The sequence below is a fragment of the Anolis sagrei genome, chromosome 2 (assembly GCF_037176765.1).
Source record: "Anolis sagrei isolate rAnoSag1 chromosome 2, rAnoSag1.mat, whole genome shotgun sequence".
NCBI lineage: Eukaryota > Metazoa > Chordata > Lepidosauria > Squamata > Dactyloidae > Anolis > Anolis sagrei.
The window spans coordinates 219,544,525-219,562,344 of NC_090022.1; the positions used below are offsets into that span (position 1 = coordinate 219,544,525).

At 44.0% G+C, this 17,820-nt stretch overlaps 1 protein-coding gene across 1 annotated transcript in view; it reads right to left on the reverse strand.

Annotated features, from left to right (window-relative positions):
- SLC1A1 (solute carrier family 1 member 1) overlaps positions 1-13,215 on the reverse strand; it is a 63,800-nt gene extending 50,585 nt beyond the window's left edge. Inside the window, exon 1 of the mRNA XM_060762274.2 lies at positions 12,813-13,215. Within this exon, the coding sequence (XP_060618257.2) occupies positions 12,813-12,915 (103 nt within the window). The 5' untranslated portion in view covers positions 12,916-13,215. The remainder of the gene's footprint in view (positions 1-12,812) is intronic.
- Positions 13,216-17,820: the final 4,605 nt, after the last annotated feature.

Genomic DNA, 17,820 nt, shown 5'->3' on the forward strand with positions numbered 1-17,820 from the left:
GGATTGGAGGACATCCAACCCCAAATTGGGAAAGAAGTCGTCCAGGAATACCTGGCCGCTCTTAATGAGTTCAAGTCCCCAGGGCCAGATCAACTACACCCAAGAGTATTGAAGGAACTAGCGGAAGTCATTTCGGAACCATTGGCAACCATCTTTGAGAGTTCTTGGAGAACGGGAGAAGTTCCAGCAGATTGGAGGAGGGCCAATGTGGTCCCAATCTTCAAGAAGGGAAAAAAGGACGACCCAAACAACTACCGTCCGGTCAGCCTCACGTCGATACTGGGCAAGATTCTGGAAAAGATTGTTAAGGAAGCGGTCTGCAAACACTTAGAAACAAATGCGGTCATCGCTAATAGTCAACATGGATTTATCAAAAACAAGTCATGCCAGACTAATCTGATCTCTTTCTTTGATAGAGCTACAAGCTGGGTAGATGCGGGGAATGCCGTGGATGTAGCGTACCTGGATTTCAGTAAGGCCTTCAACAAGGTCCCCCATGACCTTCTGGCAAGGAAACTAGTCCAATGTGGGCTAGGCAAAACTACGGTGAGGTGGATCTGTAATTGGTTAAGTGGACGAACACAGAGAGTGCTCACTAATGCTTCCTCTTCATCTTGGAAAGAAGTGACAAGTGGAGTGCCGCAGGGTTCCGTCCTGGGCCCGGTCCTGTTCAACATCTTTATTAATGACTTAGATGAAGGGCTAGAAGGCATGATCATCAAGTTTGCAGACGACACCAAATTGGGAGGGATAGCCAATAGTCCAGAGGACAGGAGCAGAATTCAAAACGATCTTGACAGATTAGAGAGATGGGCCAAAACTAACAAAATGAAGTTCAACAGTGACAAATACAAGATACTCCACTTTGGCAGAAAAAATGAAATGCAAAGATACAGAATGGGGGACGCCTGGCTCGAGAGCAGTACGTGTGAAAAAGATCTTGGAGTCCTCGTGGACAACAAGTTAAACATGAGCCAACAATGTGATGTGGCGGCAAAAAAAAGCCAATGGGATTTTGGCCTGCATCAATAGGAGCATAGTGTCTAGATCTAAGGAAGTAATGCTACCCCTCTATTCTGCTTTGGTTAGACCACATCTGGAATATTGTGTCCAATTCTGGGCACCACAATTCAAGAGAGATATTGACAAGCTGGAATGTGTCCAGAGGAGGGCGTCTAAAATGATCAAGGGTCTGGAGAACAAGCCCTATGAGGAGCGGCTTAGGGAACTGGGCATGTTTAGCCTGAAGAAGAGAAGGCTGAGGGGAGATATGATAGCCATGTATAAATATGTGAGAGGAAGCCACAGGGAGGAGGGAGCAAGCTTGTTTTCTGCTTCCTTGGAGACTAGGACGCGGAACAATGGCTTCAAACTACAAGAGAGGAGATTCCATCTGAACATTAGGAAGAACTTCCTGACTGTGAGAGCCGTTCAGCAGTGGAACTCTCTGCCTCGGAGTGTGGTGGAGGCTCCTTCTTTGGAAGCTTTTAAGCAGAGGCTGGATGGCCATTTGTCAGGGGTGATTTGAATGCAATATTCCTGCTTCTTGGCAGGGGGTTGGACTGGATGGCCCATGAGGTCTCTTCCAACTCTTTGATTCTATGATTCTATGATTCTGAGGATGCCTGCCATAGATGCAGGCGAAACATCAGGAGAGAATGCTACTAGAACATGTCCATACAGCCCGAAAAACCTATAACAACCCAACGTTATTTAAATTGAGAGAAACAGATGGTAAACTAAGGCCCCTTTCCTAAAGCAATGCCTTGCTTGTTAATCCCCATTGATTCTTTAAGAAAACTTGCAATTTGTCTTTCTATATATTGTAATGGCTTCATTTATTGAAAAATATGATTAATTTTGTGGAGGAAAATAATGAGAAAAAATCAGATGAAGTGGCAATTTTGTCACTTGAGTTAATTTGCCTTTAAACATTACAAAATTTCTTGTGAATTCTTGGCATTAAAAAAGCAATTAATATTGTATGAGAATAATATTGGTTGGATAAACATGATTTACACTTCTAACAGTCACCGAGGGCAGTCGCGTAAAAGAGAGGAGGGAAATGAATTATTTAAGAAATCCTGGCTAAAAACAGCATCAAGGGTGATACCTTTTCCTTTCTTTTGACAGTTAGGTAATTTTTGCTGGAATTAGGGAACTGCTTATGTCCAACAAGAAATGTCGGTCTCTAGTAAATAATTACACATAAAATAATGACCTGTGTTAGAAGTGACTTGAAAAAATACAGAAAGAGAAAGACAGTAGGCGCATGTGGGTGTGTGCATGTCAATGTAAGGAAGTAAGGAAATTAAGTAAGGAAATTAAGCTGCCATCCTCACTATTGAGTACAACAGAACTGTTCAGTCTCCCACGGAAGCAAGTTGTACTGGCCAAGCCCAGAGAAAGAAGCCCCTTCCACACAACTGTATAAAATCCCAATTGAACTGGATTATATGGCAGTGTGGACTCAGATAATCCAGTTCAAAACTGGCCGTTCCACACAGCTGAATAAAACCCCATATTATGTACTTTGAACTGGGATCTATGGCAGTGTGGACTCAGATAATCCAATTCAAAGCAGATATTGTGGATTATCTGCCTTCATATTCTGAGTTATATGGCTGTGTCGAAGGGCCCAGAGTCTAGAGTAAATCACTACAAGATTCACGTGTTAAGGGACAAGAGGTGCACCTATACTGTAGAATTAAAGTTTGATATCACTTTAATTGCCATGGATCAGTGCTGTGAACTTATAGGCGCAGCGGTTTAAACCCTTGTCCTTGCAGACGGCCAATTCTCTCACACCAGAAGCAACTTGTAGCATATTCCCAAGTAGCTTGTGCCATGATTAAAAAAAGGGAGCTTTGCAATGTCTTATGCCTTCTCTACCATATAGTTTCTCGGGCTATATTCTCCTTACTTCCACGATTTCATATCATTGAACCATGACAGTTAAACTGGTGCCAAAGTGCATTAGATACACTCAAGGTGGTACCAGTCCCATTCCATGTGGAGGAATGGGCTCTTTTTTATAACACTGGGACATCATTTCTTCACACACCTGGAAGCAGCAGGTCACAGGACAGGTGGTACACATACCTCTGCCCTTAAACAGAGGAGAATGGCTGTATGGTGGTGTTGGGATAATTCAGGAGGATCAAAAGAAGACCTGCTGCTGTTGCCATCGCCACAGTGCCTGCTGCCTAAAATGGATTGCCTCACCTTGCCAAATGGGAGGGGGCAGTGCTACTCAGAGGGACTTACTACTAAGTAAATATGTTCTACGGTACGCTACGTAACTCCAGTACAATATTGGAACTATGTTCAGTCTTCATCTTTTCCTCAGTTATGAGCCTAAACGTCTTTAATTTAGAAGCATGCTACCCCAACATAGTTATGAATTAAAGATACAGGTTCAAGACACTGGACATCAAATGGACACTAATGGTCACCAGTTTGCAATGAGCACAGAATAATAGTCTGGAAAGAGACTGGGATGCATCGACACTGTAGAATGGATGCGGTTTTGACACCAATTTAAGTACCATGACTCAATATTATGAAATGTGGGGAGTTGTAGTTTTAGAAGAACTCTGATTTTCTCTCCCAAAGAGTGCCTGGTGCCTCATCAAGCTATACTTCCCAGGATGCCATAGCAGTGAGACATGGCAGTTAAAGTGGTGTCAAACTGCATTCATTCTACACTGCAGATGAACCCAAAACCTGTGCAGAGTGATCTGATCTTCCCTGAGTAATCTTAAACATATTGTGAAGGAAGCCCTGTTCAACTCAGTGGGAAACTGATTCAAATATGCCGAGACTCAGACACAATCCTTTGCTTAATATTAAGATGTCCAAACATCCCACCAACTCTTCAGTATGCAGTAGTTCATCACAACAAAGATAAAGGGACTTGCACAAATAATTTCTTAATTTTCAGGCATTTCCATCATTGCAACACAGCTCCATGGCCCCATCTGCAGGAGCACATCCTACGCATCACGCCCAACCCTTTGCCAACCTGAAGCATTTCCTAGAATTTATTTGCATCTGCTTCTAGCATGACATACTTTACCCCCCTGAATGACTAGAAGGAAATCTATAGTCTTTTACAACGCAGTCTTCTAGAATCTAGTAAGACCTCCTTGAATTCAATGGGCTTTTATGCCAATAAGGGTACAGCTACATTGTAGGATTAATACATCTGGCACCATTTTAACTGCCATGGCTCAATGCTATGGAATCCTGGGATTTGTAGTTTAGTGAGGTGCCAGAGTGCTTTGCCAGAGAACGATGAAGGCCTTATAAGACTACAACTTCCAGGATTCATAACATTGAGCCATGGTAGTTAAAGGAGCCCCCGGTGGCACAGTGGGTTAAACCTTTGTGCCGGCAGGACTGGGGAGAGCGTGGATGCAGACATGAGAGAAGCATCCCACAAGGATGGTAAAACATCAAAACTTCCGGGTGTCCCATGGGCAATGTCCGTGCAGACGGTCAATTCTCTCACACCAGAAGCAACATGCAGTTTCTCAAGTCTCTCCTGACATGAAAAAAAAGTTAAAGTCGTGACAAACTACATTAATTCTATAATGTAGGTGCATCCTGAGCCAGGGAGTAGAGAAGAGCAGTCTTATACACTAGTCTGTGTGTATAGATATTTGTCTCTCTGTATGTATGTTGTGTATTTGTGTATTTCTCTGTGTATGCACACACACATATATACACACGAACACATACATGCTGTTGTTGTGTAGCTTCCTTTTCCATTTATAGTGCCCCTAAGGCAACTCTATCATAGGGTTTCTTTAGTAGAATTTATCTAGATTTTGGGTTGTTGTTGTTTTTTGCCTTTTATACCTTCTATACAAACCTTCCCCCAATCACCATCTCCCAAAGTAGCTACTCTACTCCAAACTCAAGAACGGGACATGGAATGTTGGTGGAGAGGAAAAGAGATTTAAAGATGGACTTAAAGGTAAAGATAAAGGTAAAGGTTTCCCCTGACGTTAAGTCTAATTGTGGCCAACTCTGGAGGTTGGTGCTCATCTCCATTTTTAAGCCAAAGAGCCAGCATTGTCCGCAGACACCTCCAAGGTCATGTGGCCAGCAAGACTGTATGGAGTGCCGTTACCTTCCCGCCAGAGCGGTACCTATTGATTTACTCACATTTGCATGTTTACGAACTGCTGGGTTGGCAGAAGCTGGGGCTAACAGCGGGAGCTCACACCGCTCCCCGGATTCAAACCTGTGACTTTTCAATTAGCAAGTTCAGCAGCTCAGTGCTTTAACCCACTGCGCCACTGGGGGTTAAAGCCAACCTTAAAAACGGTTGCATAGACACCCAGAACTGGGAAGCCCTGGCCCTTGAGCACTCTAACTGGATGTCAGCTGTGACCAGCAGTGCTGCAGAATTCAAAGAAGCATGGAAGGACGTTGAAACAGAGAAACATGCCAAGAGGAAAGAGCATCAAGCCAACCCTGACTGGTACAACTTTCCACCTGGAAACCGATGTCCTCACTGTGGGAGAAGATGCGGCTCAAGAATAGGGCTTCACAGCCACCTACTGACCCACCACCAAGACACCACATCTGGAGGACCATTATCCTCAACCTACAAGGAATCACCTAATTAAGTACAAACCTTCAAAGGGACACACCTGCCCAATGGAAGAAAAGGAGGTGGGGAAACTTATCTCAGGATATAAGTTTCCCCTCCTTGTTTCGGTCAATTTTGAACTATAATGTGTGTATACATACATCTATCTGTTTCTCTGTGTTTATATATCAACTAAGACAGGGCTTCTTAAACTTTTTCCTCTTGTGACTCCTTTCTGCCAGAAAAAAGTTGCATGACCCCTAGTATATAGGTATAGAAAATAGAAAATAAGTATAAAATCCAAACTATTACTGATAACTAGTCAGCATTTGCAAAGATTGCTGAACAGGCTGCTTTTCCTTTTTGTGGAGTACAGCTGAAGCCTTTCCTGCACAATTAACTATAAATGCTGCAGGTTGTTGATAACAGATTGGTGTTAATGAATGGCACTCAGAAACGTTTTAAAGTTGCCAAATTTCTGGTGACCCCAGCATTGAACTAAGGCAGTGGTTCTCAACCTGTGGGTCCCCAGGTGTTTTGGCCTACAACTTCCAGAAATCCCAGCCAGTTAACCAGCTGTTAGGATTTCTGGGAGTTGAAGGCCAAAACATCTGGGGACCCACAGGTTGAGAACAACTGAACTAAGGGGACCCCATTTGGTGTCGGACCCACAGTTTAAGAGCCAGTGATCTTGGGGGTTTTGTAGTCAGGATTTAGCTAGAGGGCTTTCTGCCTTCCACACAAACCTTCAAAGGGTACTCCCATGCCCAGTGGAAGAAGCAAGAGGAGGGGAAAGTTATCTCAGGAGAGGCACAATGGCTGCGGCCAATTTCAAACTATAATGTTTCTCCATGTGTATACCGGTCTCTGTGTTTATATATAATCTATGATGACCCTATCATGGGGTTTTCTTGGCAGGATTTATTCAGTGGGGTTTTCTGCCTTTCTACCTTCTGTACAAACCTTCAAAAGGGAAGAAACAGTGCTGAGGAAACGTACCTCTGGAGAGGCACAAAGGCTGCAAGCAATTTTAAACTATAATGTCTCTCTGTGTGTCTACACTGCAGCCATGGGGAAACTTCAGCCCTCCAGGTGTTTTGGACTTATTTGTTTGGAGCACAACATATAAATGGCAAACATTCAAAGCCGGACAAAAATAGACTTCGTGCGTACATAAACATTAACATCATTTATTTCGACGTTAAACTCCATTGTTTAAGCAGTCTCAATCATCCACATCAAATCTGGTTGGCATAATAATAATATAATAAATAATAATAAACTTTATTTATACCCCACCACCATCTCCCCAAAGGGGACTCGGAGCAGCTTACGTGAGGCCATGACCACCGATACATTACAGCAAAATAAAATGTAAACAACAAAAATAAGATCACAATAAAATAAATAAGCCATTCAAGTAAAATAAACAGTGCAAAATAACATAATAGAAAATCAAAGATAGTGGGCGGCCAAATGCACAACATAAAATGATAAAACTCTGGATGAAATAGCAATGAAAAAAGTATATTTGTGGGGGAGGCTCTCGTAGGGGACGGAACAGTAGAATTAGACTTTCAATAAGGTGAGGGGGGGGGGGGAGTGCAATATGAGGGAAACACTTTGGGTGAAACAACAGGAAAGGAATATATGGTCACTCTCCAAAGGCACTGTTTCCTATTGCTGCCTTATTGCACTGTCCCAAAGGCTTGGTCCCTCAGCCAAGTTTTCATCATTCTTCTGAAGAACAGGAGGGAAGGGGCTGCTCTAATCTCACCTGGAAGGGAGTTCCAAAGTTGAGGACAATCACTGAGAAGGCCCCCTCTCTCATCCCTGCCTGTCATGCCTGTGACAGTGGTGGGACAGAAAGCAGGGCCTCCCCGGAGGATCTCAATTTCTGTGATGGTTCATAGAGGGAGATGCGTTTGGACAGCTAAACTGGGCCGGGGCCATTTAGGGCTTTATAGGTTAAGCCAGCTTCAACTCCCAGAAATCCCAGCCAGCTTACCTGCAGCTAGGAACTGTGGAAGTTGAAGTCTAATCACTAGGAGGGCCAAGGTTTGCCCTTGCCTCGTCCCCAGGTATCTCTGTGTGTGTTTATATATAACACTATGTAACAATTTTTTTTAAAAAAAAAATCTGTTCCTGGTTTGAAAAAGTTATTTCCTGTTTAATTGTGCACAACCTACTTTGAAAATAGTTGTTATACTCCAGAAATTCTGTTTTTGTAACGGCCACAAACTATGTTGAAGTGTATTGTTGAAGGCTTTCATGGCTGGAATCACGGGTTGTTGTAGGTTTTTCAGGCTATATGGCCATGTTCTAGAAGCTGGAATCACTACAACATGGCCATATAGCCCGAAAAACCGACAACAACCCTATGTTGAATTGGTTGAGACTCTATGAGATATTCATTGAAAAACTATAGCAAAATGTGCTGCTGGGTGTTCCGCAGAAATAAAGTTTTTGCAGTGCCATGTGACAGTGTTTCTCAACCTGGGGGTTGGGACCCCGGGGGGGGGGGGGGGGGGTCATTCGGAAGGTTTCAGAGGGGTTGCCAAAGAGCATCAGAAAACACATATTTCTGATGGTCTTAGGAACCCTTTTGGTAGAGAAGACTAAATATCTCTCTGCCTATCCTTCTCTTCTTCTTCTTCTTCTTCTTCTTTTTTGCTGCTGGTAAATTACAACTCCCAGAATTCCCAGGAACTTCAACTCCGAAATGTCAAGGCCTATTTCCCCCAAACTCTACCACATTTGGGCATATTGCGTATTCATGCCAAGTTTGGTCCAGATCCATAATTGTTTAAGTCCACAGTGCTCTCTGGATGTAGGTGAACGACAACTCCAAAACTCAAGGTCAATGCCCACCAAACCCTTCCAGTATATTCTGTTGGTCGTGGGGGTTCTGTGTGGGAAGTTTGGCTCAATTCTATAGTTGGTGGAGTTCAGAATGCTCTTTGATTGTAGGTGAACTATAAATCCCAGCAACTACAACTCCCAAATGACAATATTAACCCCACTCCCAACCCCACCAGTATTCAAATTTGGGCATATCCGGTATTTGTGCCAAATTTGGTCCAGTGAATGAAAATACATCCTGCACACCAGGTATTTACATTGCAATTCATAACAGTAGCAAAATTACAGTTATGAAGTCACAATGAAAATAATTCTGTGGTGGTGGTGGTGGGGTCACCACAACATGAGGAACTGTCTTAAGGGGTCGTGGCATTAGGAAGGTTGAGAACCACTGATCTAGGGTGTCAGGATTTATCCAGAAGGGTTTCCTGCTTTCTCTTCCTTCCACAGAAACCTTCAAAGGGTCTCTCATGGCCAGTGGAAGAAACAAGAGGAAGGGAAACCTCCCTCAGGAGAGGCACAGTGGCTACAATCAATTCTAAACTGTAATGTCTCTTTATGTATATACAGGTGTCTGTGTCTGCATTTATATATAACTAGCTGTGCCCTGCCACGCGTTGCTGTGGCCTATAGTAAAACTTATCAAAGTTGAGGTAGATATCTGGACTATTATGAAAGAGAGGTACCTACCTATTCCTTCCCCCTTTTCCTCCCCCTTTCTCTACTTTCTTCCCTCTCTCCCTCTTTCTTTCTTTCCTTCTTTCACTACTTGGTTTCATCCTTCTCTCTTTCCTTCATTCCCTCCCCCTTTCTTCCTTTGCCTTTCTTCCCTCCCTGTTTGCTTCCTTCTTTCACTTTATATTTCCTTTTATTTCACCACCATCATAACAATAACAATAATGCAATGCATTGCCTCTGGGACCTGACACCTCTCCCATTCCCCCAGGGTCTAATAGGAATAATAGCATCATCATAATAATAGAAATAACAACATTTACCCGCCACGTGTTGCTGTGGCCAACCTTCCTTCTTTCCCTCCTTCTTTCCCTCCTTCTTTCCCTCCTTCTTTCCTTCCTTCCTTCCTTCCTTCCTTCCTTCCTTCCTTCCTTCCTTCCTTCCTTCCTTCCTTCCTTCCCCTCTTTCCTTCTCCTCTTCTTTCTCTATCTCTTTGCTTCCTTCCCCCTTTTTCTTTCTCTTCTGCTGTCTCTGTTTTCTTTCCTTCCATCTTTCCTTTTCTTTCCTTTTCTTCTTCCTCTAACTTTCCTTCCTTCCCCCTTTTTCTTTACCTCCCTTTCTCTTTCCTCCTTCTTTCCTTCCTTCCTGTCTTTCCTGGATTTTGACAGGGCGGGAAGGGGCGGGGTGGGGTTTGGAGGTGGCCTGAAGTAAAAGGAGGTAAGATTGGGGCAGGGGAGTGATGGAGCGTGGGGTTGCGTGTGTGTGTGCGGTGGCGGGGGGAGTGATGGAGCCTAGGGTTGCGTGTGTGTGTGCGGCGGCAGGGGGAGTGGGGTTGCGTGTGTGTGCGGCGGTGGGGGGAGTGATGGAGCGTGGGGTTGCGTGTGTGTGTGCGGCGGCGGGGGGAGTGATGGAGCGTGGGGTTGCGTGCGTGTGTGCGGCAGGGGGTGTGTGTGTGCGGGAAGCGGCGCGGCGGGACTTGGAGTGGGCATGGTTTCCGCAGAGGGAACGTTGGCCGGAAGGCCATGTGCGCGCGCGATGGAACTTGCGGCTGGGCGCCAATGCGCATGCTCAGTTGTTTTGCCATTTTGTGAGTGTGTTGTGTTGTTTTTCATTTTGAGTAGATATGTTTGTACCTTGTGGGTTGTGTTATGGGCACAGGGATTTTGGTTAAGTTTCGTTGGGGGATTTTTGAGTTTTGTTGTTTTGCCGTTTTGTGAGTGTGTTGTTGTGTTGTTTTTCATTTTGAGTAGATATGTTTGTACCTTGTGGGTTGTGTTATGGGCAAGGGGATTTTGGTTAAGTTTCGTTGGGGGATTTTTGAGTTTTGTTGTTTTGCCGTTTTGTGAGTGTGTTGTTGTGTTGTTTTTCATTTTGAGTAGATATGTTTGTACCTTGTGGGTTGTGTTATGGGCACGGGGATTTTAGTTAAGTTTCGTTGGGGGATTTTTGAGTTTTGTTGTTTTGCCGTTTTGTGAGTGTGTTGTTGTGTTGTTTTTCATTTTGAGTAGGTATGTTTGTACCTTGTGGGTTGTGTTATGGGCACGGGGATTTTGGTTAAGTTTCGTTGGGGGATTTTTGAGTTTTGTTGTTTTGCCGTTTTGTGAGTGTGTTGTTGTGTTGTTTTTCATTTTGAGTAGATATGTTTGTACCTTGTGGGTTGTGTTATGGGCACGGGGATTTTGGTTAAGTTTCGTTGGGGGATTTTTGAGTTTTGTTGTTTTGCCGTTTTGTGAGTGTGTTGTTGTGTTGTTTTTCATTTTGAGTAGATATGTTTGTACCTTGTGGGTTGTGTTATGGGCACGGGGATTTTAGTTAAGTTTCGTTGGGGGATTTTTGAGTTTTGTTGTTTTGCCGTTTTGTGAGTGTGTTGTTGTGTTGTTTTTCATTTTGAGTAGGTATGTTTGTATCTTGTGGGTTGTGTTATGGGCACGGGGATTTTGGTTAAGTTTCGTTGGGGGATTTTTGAGTTTTGTTGTTTTGCCGTTTTGTGAGTGTGTTGTTGTGTTGCTTTTCATTTTGAGTAGATATGTTTGTACCTTGTGGGTTGTGTTATGGGCACAGGGATTTTGGTTAAGTTTCGTTGGGTTTTTTTTTAGTTTTGTTGTTTTGCCGTTTTGTGAGTGTGTTGTTGTGTTGTTTTTCATTTTGAGTAGATATGTTTGTACCTTGTGGGTTGTGTTATGGGCATGGGAATTTTGGTTAAGTTTCGTTGGGGGGTTTTTGAGTTTTGTTTCCTCGTTGGATGCCCATAACAAATTTATATATATAGATCTGTGGCCACCCTAAAGCAACCCTGTCATGGGGGTTTCTCTTCAGAATTTCTCCAAAGAGACTTTCTGCTTTTCTCTACCTTCCACACACATGAATTTACTTGAGGAGAGGCACAAAGGTTGCAGTCAATTATAAACTATATTGTGTGTTTGTGTATGTGTGTGTGTGTGTCTAGGTCTCTGTGTTTATATATAACCTAGATCAGCGTTTCCCAACCTGAGAGTCAGGACCCTTGGGGGGGGGAAGTTGCGAGGGGGGTGTCAGAAGGGTCACCAAAGACCATCACAAAACACAGTATTTTCTGTTGGTCCTGGGAGTTCTGTGTGGGAAATTTGGCCCAATTCTATCATTGGTGGGGTTCAGAATGCTCTTTCATTGTAGGTAAACTATAAATCCCAGCAACTATAACTCCCAAATGTCAAGGTCTATTTTCTCCAAACTCTACCAGTGTTCACATTCGGCCATATTGAGTATTTGTGCCAACTTTGATCCAGATCCATCAGTGTTTGAGTCCACAGTGCTCTCTGGATGTAGGTGAACTACAACTCCAAAACTCAAGGTCAATGCCCGCCAAACCCTTCCAGTATTTTCTCTTGGTCATGGGCGCCAAGTTTGTTCCAATTCCATCATTGGTGGCGTTCAGAATGCTCTTTGATTGTAGGCAAACTATAAATCCCAGCAACTACAACTCCCAAATGACAATATCAATCTCCCTCCCAACCCCACTGGTATCCAAATTTGGGCGTATTGGGTATTTGTGCCAAATTTGGTCCAGGGAATGAAAATATATCCTGCATATCAGATATTACATGACGATCCATAACAGTAGCAAAATTACAGTTGCGAAGTAGCAATGAAAATAGTTTTATGGTTGGGGATCACCACAACATGAGGAACTGTCTTAAGGGGTCGGGGCATTAGGAAGGTTGAGAAACACTGATCTAGATTCTAGGGCAGGTATGGGCAAACTTTGGCCCTGCAGGTGTTTTGGACTTCAACTCCCACCATTCCTAACAGCCTACCGGCTGTTAGGAATGGTGGGAGTTGAAGTCCAAAACACCTGCAGGGCCAAAGTTTGCCCACATCTGTTCTAGGGTGACCCTGTCATAGGATTTTCCTGTCAGGATTTATCCAGAGGGGCTTCTCGTCTCTCCCTCTCCCTTCCACACAAACCTTCAAAGGGAAGAAACCAAAGGAGGAGAAACTTCCCGGTGGAGAGGCGCAAACCCTGCAGCAACTGTGTGGGAAGGGTGTGTGTGGGGGGCCCCTTTCCCCGCCTTCCTCTCGCCCTTGAGGGTCTTCTTTTGGGGGCAGACCTGGCCAGGGACCCCCCCAGCCGTGAGCCATGTCGGCTAAGGCGGCGCCCCACTGCCCCCCCCCCCTTGGTGTCCCCCTCGCTCACCCAGGACCACGGCCACGACGGTGCTGATGAGGAGCCAGTTGTTCTGGAGGAAGCGCCTGCAGTCGCAGCCGGCGTCCTTCTTGTCGGAGGGCTCCTTCCCCATGGCGGGTCCTGTCCCCCTGCCTTGAGGCGGCGTTTAGAAGGCTCGGGGCAACGGCTCTGCCGGTCTCCTTCCTTCCTTCCTCCCTTCCTCCTCCTCCTCCTCGTCTCTCTGCGGTGCTGCTGCTGCTGCTTCGGAGGCAAAGAACGGAACGGGAGAGAGAGAGAGAGAGATGGAGAAGGAGGCTGACCTGCGCCTCTGCCTCGGTGTCTGTCTCTCTTTCTCTCTCCCCCAGTCACGCACGAAGGCAGCCCGCCCTCCTTGGCACGGGCCGGGGCTTCCACGCCGCCCTCTCCTCGGGATTTGGACGGGGAGGGGGGGGGGGGAGATGACTCATGACTGTCTCAGGTGGAAGGAGCTCCACACATCCATCACTTCCATGGCCAGGGCTCCACCAAAGACCAGCCAGGCCTGGGGAAACTTCGCCCCTCCAGGTGTTTTGGAATTCAACTCCCACAATTCCTCTATCTGTCTATCTATCTATCTATCTATCTATCTATCTATCTATCTCCCCATTGAAGTGATGTCTCCTGCAACATCACTTGGGAGACCCTCAGTACATACTCTGTGTATGTGTATTATATACAATTGGCCTATTCATTTTGACTAACCCTGTATATATATGTGTGTGTGTGTGTGTGTGTGTATATATCGTCTTCCAAGTGATGTTGCAGGAGCTGGTTTTTTTTCAGGGGGGTTTCGGGGGGGGGGGCTGAGTCTGAGTGAAAGAGGGTCTACCCTAGCAAACCTTTTGTAACATTACCCCAATACCCCCATGCGTATGGGATATATTGAGTAGGGTGATCAGATCATGATATGAATAAACATAACAGTTTAAGTAATGCACCAGTAAGGCCTTTTCGCGAACCACCATGAGAATTTAGGGGTGCCCCCCCCCCCCCCCCGCTACATGCCTGTGCAGGAGACAGATTGAACTGTTTTTCTTATATTTCCATATATTTCCATAGGTAGATATATAGATAGAGAGAGAGGGGGGGGGGAGTCTTCCAAGTGATGTTGCAGGAGACAGATTGGGCTGTTTTTCTTATATTGCCATATATATATATAGATATGGATATGGATATGGATATAGATATATATGTTTTCATATATATCGTTATAAAACATAAAAAGGTAAAGGTTGCCCCCTGATGTTAAGTCCAGTCGTGTCCAACTCTGGGGTATGAAAATGTTTTCATATTTATTTATTTAAATAATTTAAATAAATAAATAACATAAGAAAAACAGCTCGATTGTGTCTCCTGCAACATCATATCTATATCAGTGATTCTCAACCTGGGGTCCCCAGATGTTTTGGCCTTCAACTCCCAGAAATCCTAACAGCTGGTAAACTGGCTGGGATTTCTGGGAGTTGTAGGCCAAAAACATCTGGGGACTCCAGGTTGAGAACCACTGCTCTATATATGCTATCTCTCTCTCTCTCTCTCTCTCTCTCTTTATATATATATATATAGAGAGAGAGAGGGGGGGTCCCTATGTTACAGGAGCTAGATGGAGCTGTTTTTTTATATTTTCATATATATATATATATATATATATATAATTTTTTCATATATGTAGTTGTAACACACACACACACATATATGTGTGTGTGTGTGTTTTCATATATGTAGTTATAAAACACACACACACATATAATGTGTGTGTATATATCTATATCTATCTATGTATATATAATGAGAAAGACAGCTCCATTGTGTCTCCTGCAGCATCACTTGGGAGACTATATATCCCCCCCCTCTAAGATATATATATATATATATATATATATATAGGGGGGGTCTCCCGAGTGATGTTGCAGGAGACAGGTGGAGCTATTTGTCTTCTATTTTCATATACTTGTGCTACATGAACACCCCAATCCCCTCCCTTCAGACTCCCTCCCTTTTAAATCCGTTAATTTTGATATACTCTTGTCTTGATGTTCTGGAAATGATGCACTTGTTTTAGGGTTTTAGAGTTTAAGGTTTTAAAGTATTGAAGTTTTAAAGTTTTAAATCTCTCGATCCTAAGACCTGATATGTTTGCGCGGGACTGTGTCACTGTTCTCATGAGCTGGTCATTGACTGTAATAAAGTGAACTTGATCTATCTATCTATCTATCTATCTATCTATCTATCTATCTATAATGTTTGGATGGTTCAGTAGACACAAACTTTGTTCCATGCACAAAATTAGTAAAAAAAATTGTGTATAACATTACACCCAGACTATGTGTATAAGGTGTCTATGAATATCATAAATGTCTTGTTTACACTTGAGTCCCATCTCCAAGATATCTCTGTTGGAGATCTTGATTTAAGGAGCAAACACACCAATGACTTGGAGAAAGGAAAGGTGGCTTTATAGTAGGAACTCAATTCTAAAATTACTCTGGGAGCTCATCTAAACCCTGTTTCTCCTGCCCACATTACTCTTAATTTCTAAGTGTTGTTACGTTTACAAAAATCCCATGGGATGTAGGTCGCCCAACCAGGGCTCAAAATAAGACATTTCTAAGGGTGCCTCTACTCTGCAGAATTGATGCAGTCAGATACAACTTTAACTGGCATGGCTCATTGTTATGCCATCCTGGGATTTGTAATTGGCAAGGCACCAAGACTCTTTGGCAGAGAAGGCTGGAGACCTTGTAAAACTACAACCCCCATAATTCCATAGCATTGAGCCATAGCAGTTAAGATTATGTCAAGCCGCATTCATATTACAATGGAGATGCACCCAGAGTCTCATGGCTGCTGTGTGTGCATGTTGTCTTGTGAAGAAAACATTATTTTTCTTTCCAACCCCACACTCACTTGCGTGAATAATGAGGGAAATAATTTCCAGGAAAAAAATTCACCTGCTGTGCATCACCATGAGAATGAAATACAAATTGCATCTTGTTCAAGAGGGACCAAACAAATGTTGCAGAATGCTCCTTCTCTGAGGGATTTGGGATTTATGGAAAATCATGTTGCTAGACAAAAGGCACAGCTGAAGCCACATAGAATGCTTACAGTGATGAACGGAATAAATATATGTGCAAGGATTATTTGCATTTCACTTTGTCCCTGGCATGCCAAGCACAGGGGACAACTGGAAGACAATTCCAGATGGTCAGCTGCCAGAGAGACTTGCTTCTCATAATTGTGAGCCTGGCTGTGGATGATTGAATCACTCTAAGCAGGATGTCACGAACCAATTTAAGTCCAGTTGCATATGTGTAAACATTTCCCGACATGGGTTTATTTATAGTGAGAAGTAAAGAAAGTTAGAGAGGAGGTCTATTAGGAATTTCTAGTTTTCCTGCACAACTCTATGGTCATTATATGAGCCCCCCTGGTGGTGCAGCGGGTTAAACGCTGAGCTGCTGAACTTGCTGATAAAAGGTTGGCAGTTTGAATCCAGGGAGCAGGGTGAGTTCCCACTGTTGGGCCTAGCTTCTGCCAACCTAGCAGTTCGGGAACATGCAAATGTGAGTAGATCAATAGGTACCACTTCTGCTGGCAGGTAACAGTGTTTCATGCAGTCATGCTGGCCACATGACCTTGGAGGCGTCTATGGGTAATGCCAGCTCTTCGGCTTAGAAAGAGCACCCCCCCCCCCAAGAGTCGGACACAACTAGACTTAATGTCGGGAAACATTTATGTGCTGTCGCACGCTGGGCCTGTGCATAAAACTGTAGACAGGACATAACTTCTGTTGCCCAACGGGACTGCCTCAGATTAAAGGCCCTTGGATTTCCTTAAAACAGAGTCTTTAGATTGCTTAAAGGTTCAACAAAGTTCTTTATTAATGAAGACAAACAGGTACTTTAAGGCTTTCTTAACAGTCTATTGGCTCTCTCTCAATCTTGTCCACAGGGAACAGGCACTATCTTCATAATTGTAACTAATGGGGAAATCCTAAACTTCTAATCTGGGCAGTCTGTCTTTACCTCTGTTGGCGTGGAGCCCCTGCACCTGGTACCAACTGCTTCTGGCTTCCGTGAGTGACCCTTACCAAGCAGAGCTTTGTAGACTTCCAGGGGAAAAGAGAAGGAATTCAGGCTTTGGTGATGGCTGACTGAAGTCCCTCAGCGAAGGAGTTATAATCCTCGGCCAAGCTATGGGACCTTTCTCCCCGGCCAAGCTGTAGAAGATGAAGCTTTCTACAGGAGCTCTTGGTTTTATGTCCTGTGTGAAAAGCTTCTCTGTGTGGACTGAAATCAAATTGGCTCCTATTCCCTCTAAAACCCAAAAAAGGGGGCGGGACCAGGGAACTTAACTATAATTGACAGGTGGCTTGCCCTATGATTGCAGCCAAAAGAAGCCACCTATCTGCAGAGTCCCTGAAACTTAGGACTATAACAAACATTAAATGCAAAGCAAATAAAATTGGAGCTCCTGGTGCAGTTGTTCCTGCACAGTTTACTTTTACCTTCACATCCCCATTGCCACTATAATGCAGATTGTATTGCATTATATAGTCAGTCCAGTTCAATGCAGTTAAACTGCGTTATATGAGTCTACATTGACCTTATAATGTAGTTCAATCTGCATTATAATGCCAGTGTAGATGGGGCCCATGTCTTGTCTGATATGTTGCTTTTTTACATCTACACCAAAGCTAGAACTCATGTGGTCCTTCCGATATTGTTGGACTATAACTTCCAACATTTCTTGGGAATGGTAATGATGGTCAGGGTTGCTGGGTGTCATAGGTAAAGGTAAAGGTTTTCCCCTGACATTAAGTCCAGTCGTGTCCAACTCTGGGGTGTGGTGCTTATCTCCAGTTCTAAGTCGAAGAGCCAGAGTTGGCCGTAGACACCTCCAAGGTCATGTGGCCAGCATGACTGCATGGAGCGCCATTACCTTCCCACCGGAGCAGTACCTATTGATCTACTCACATTTGCATGTTTTTGAACTG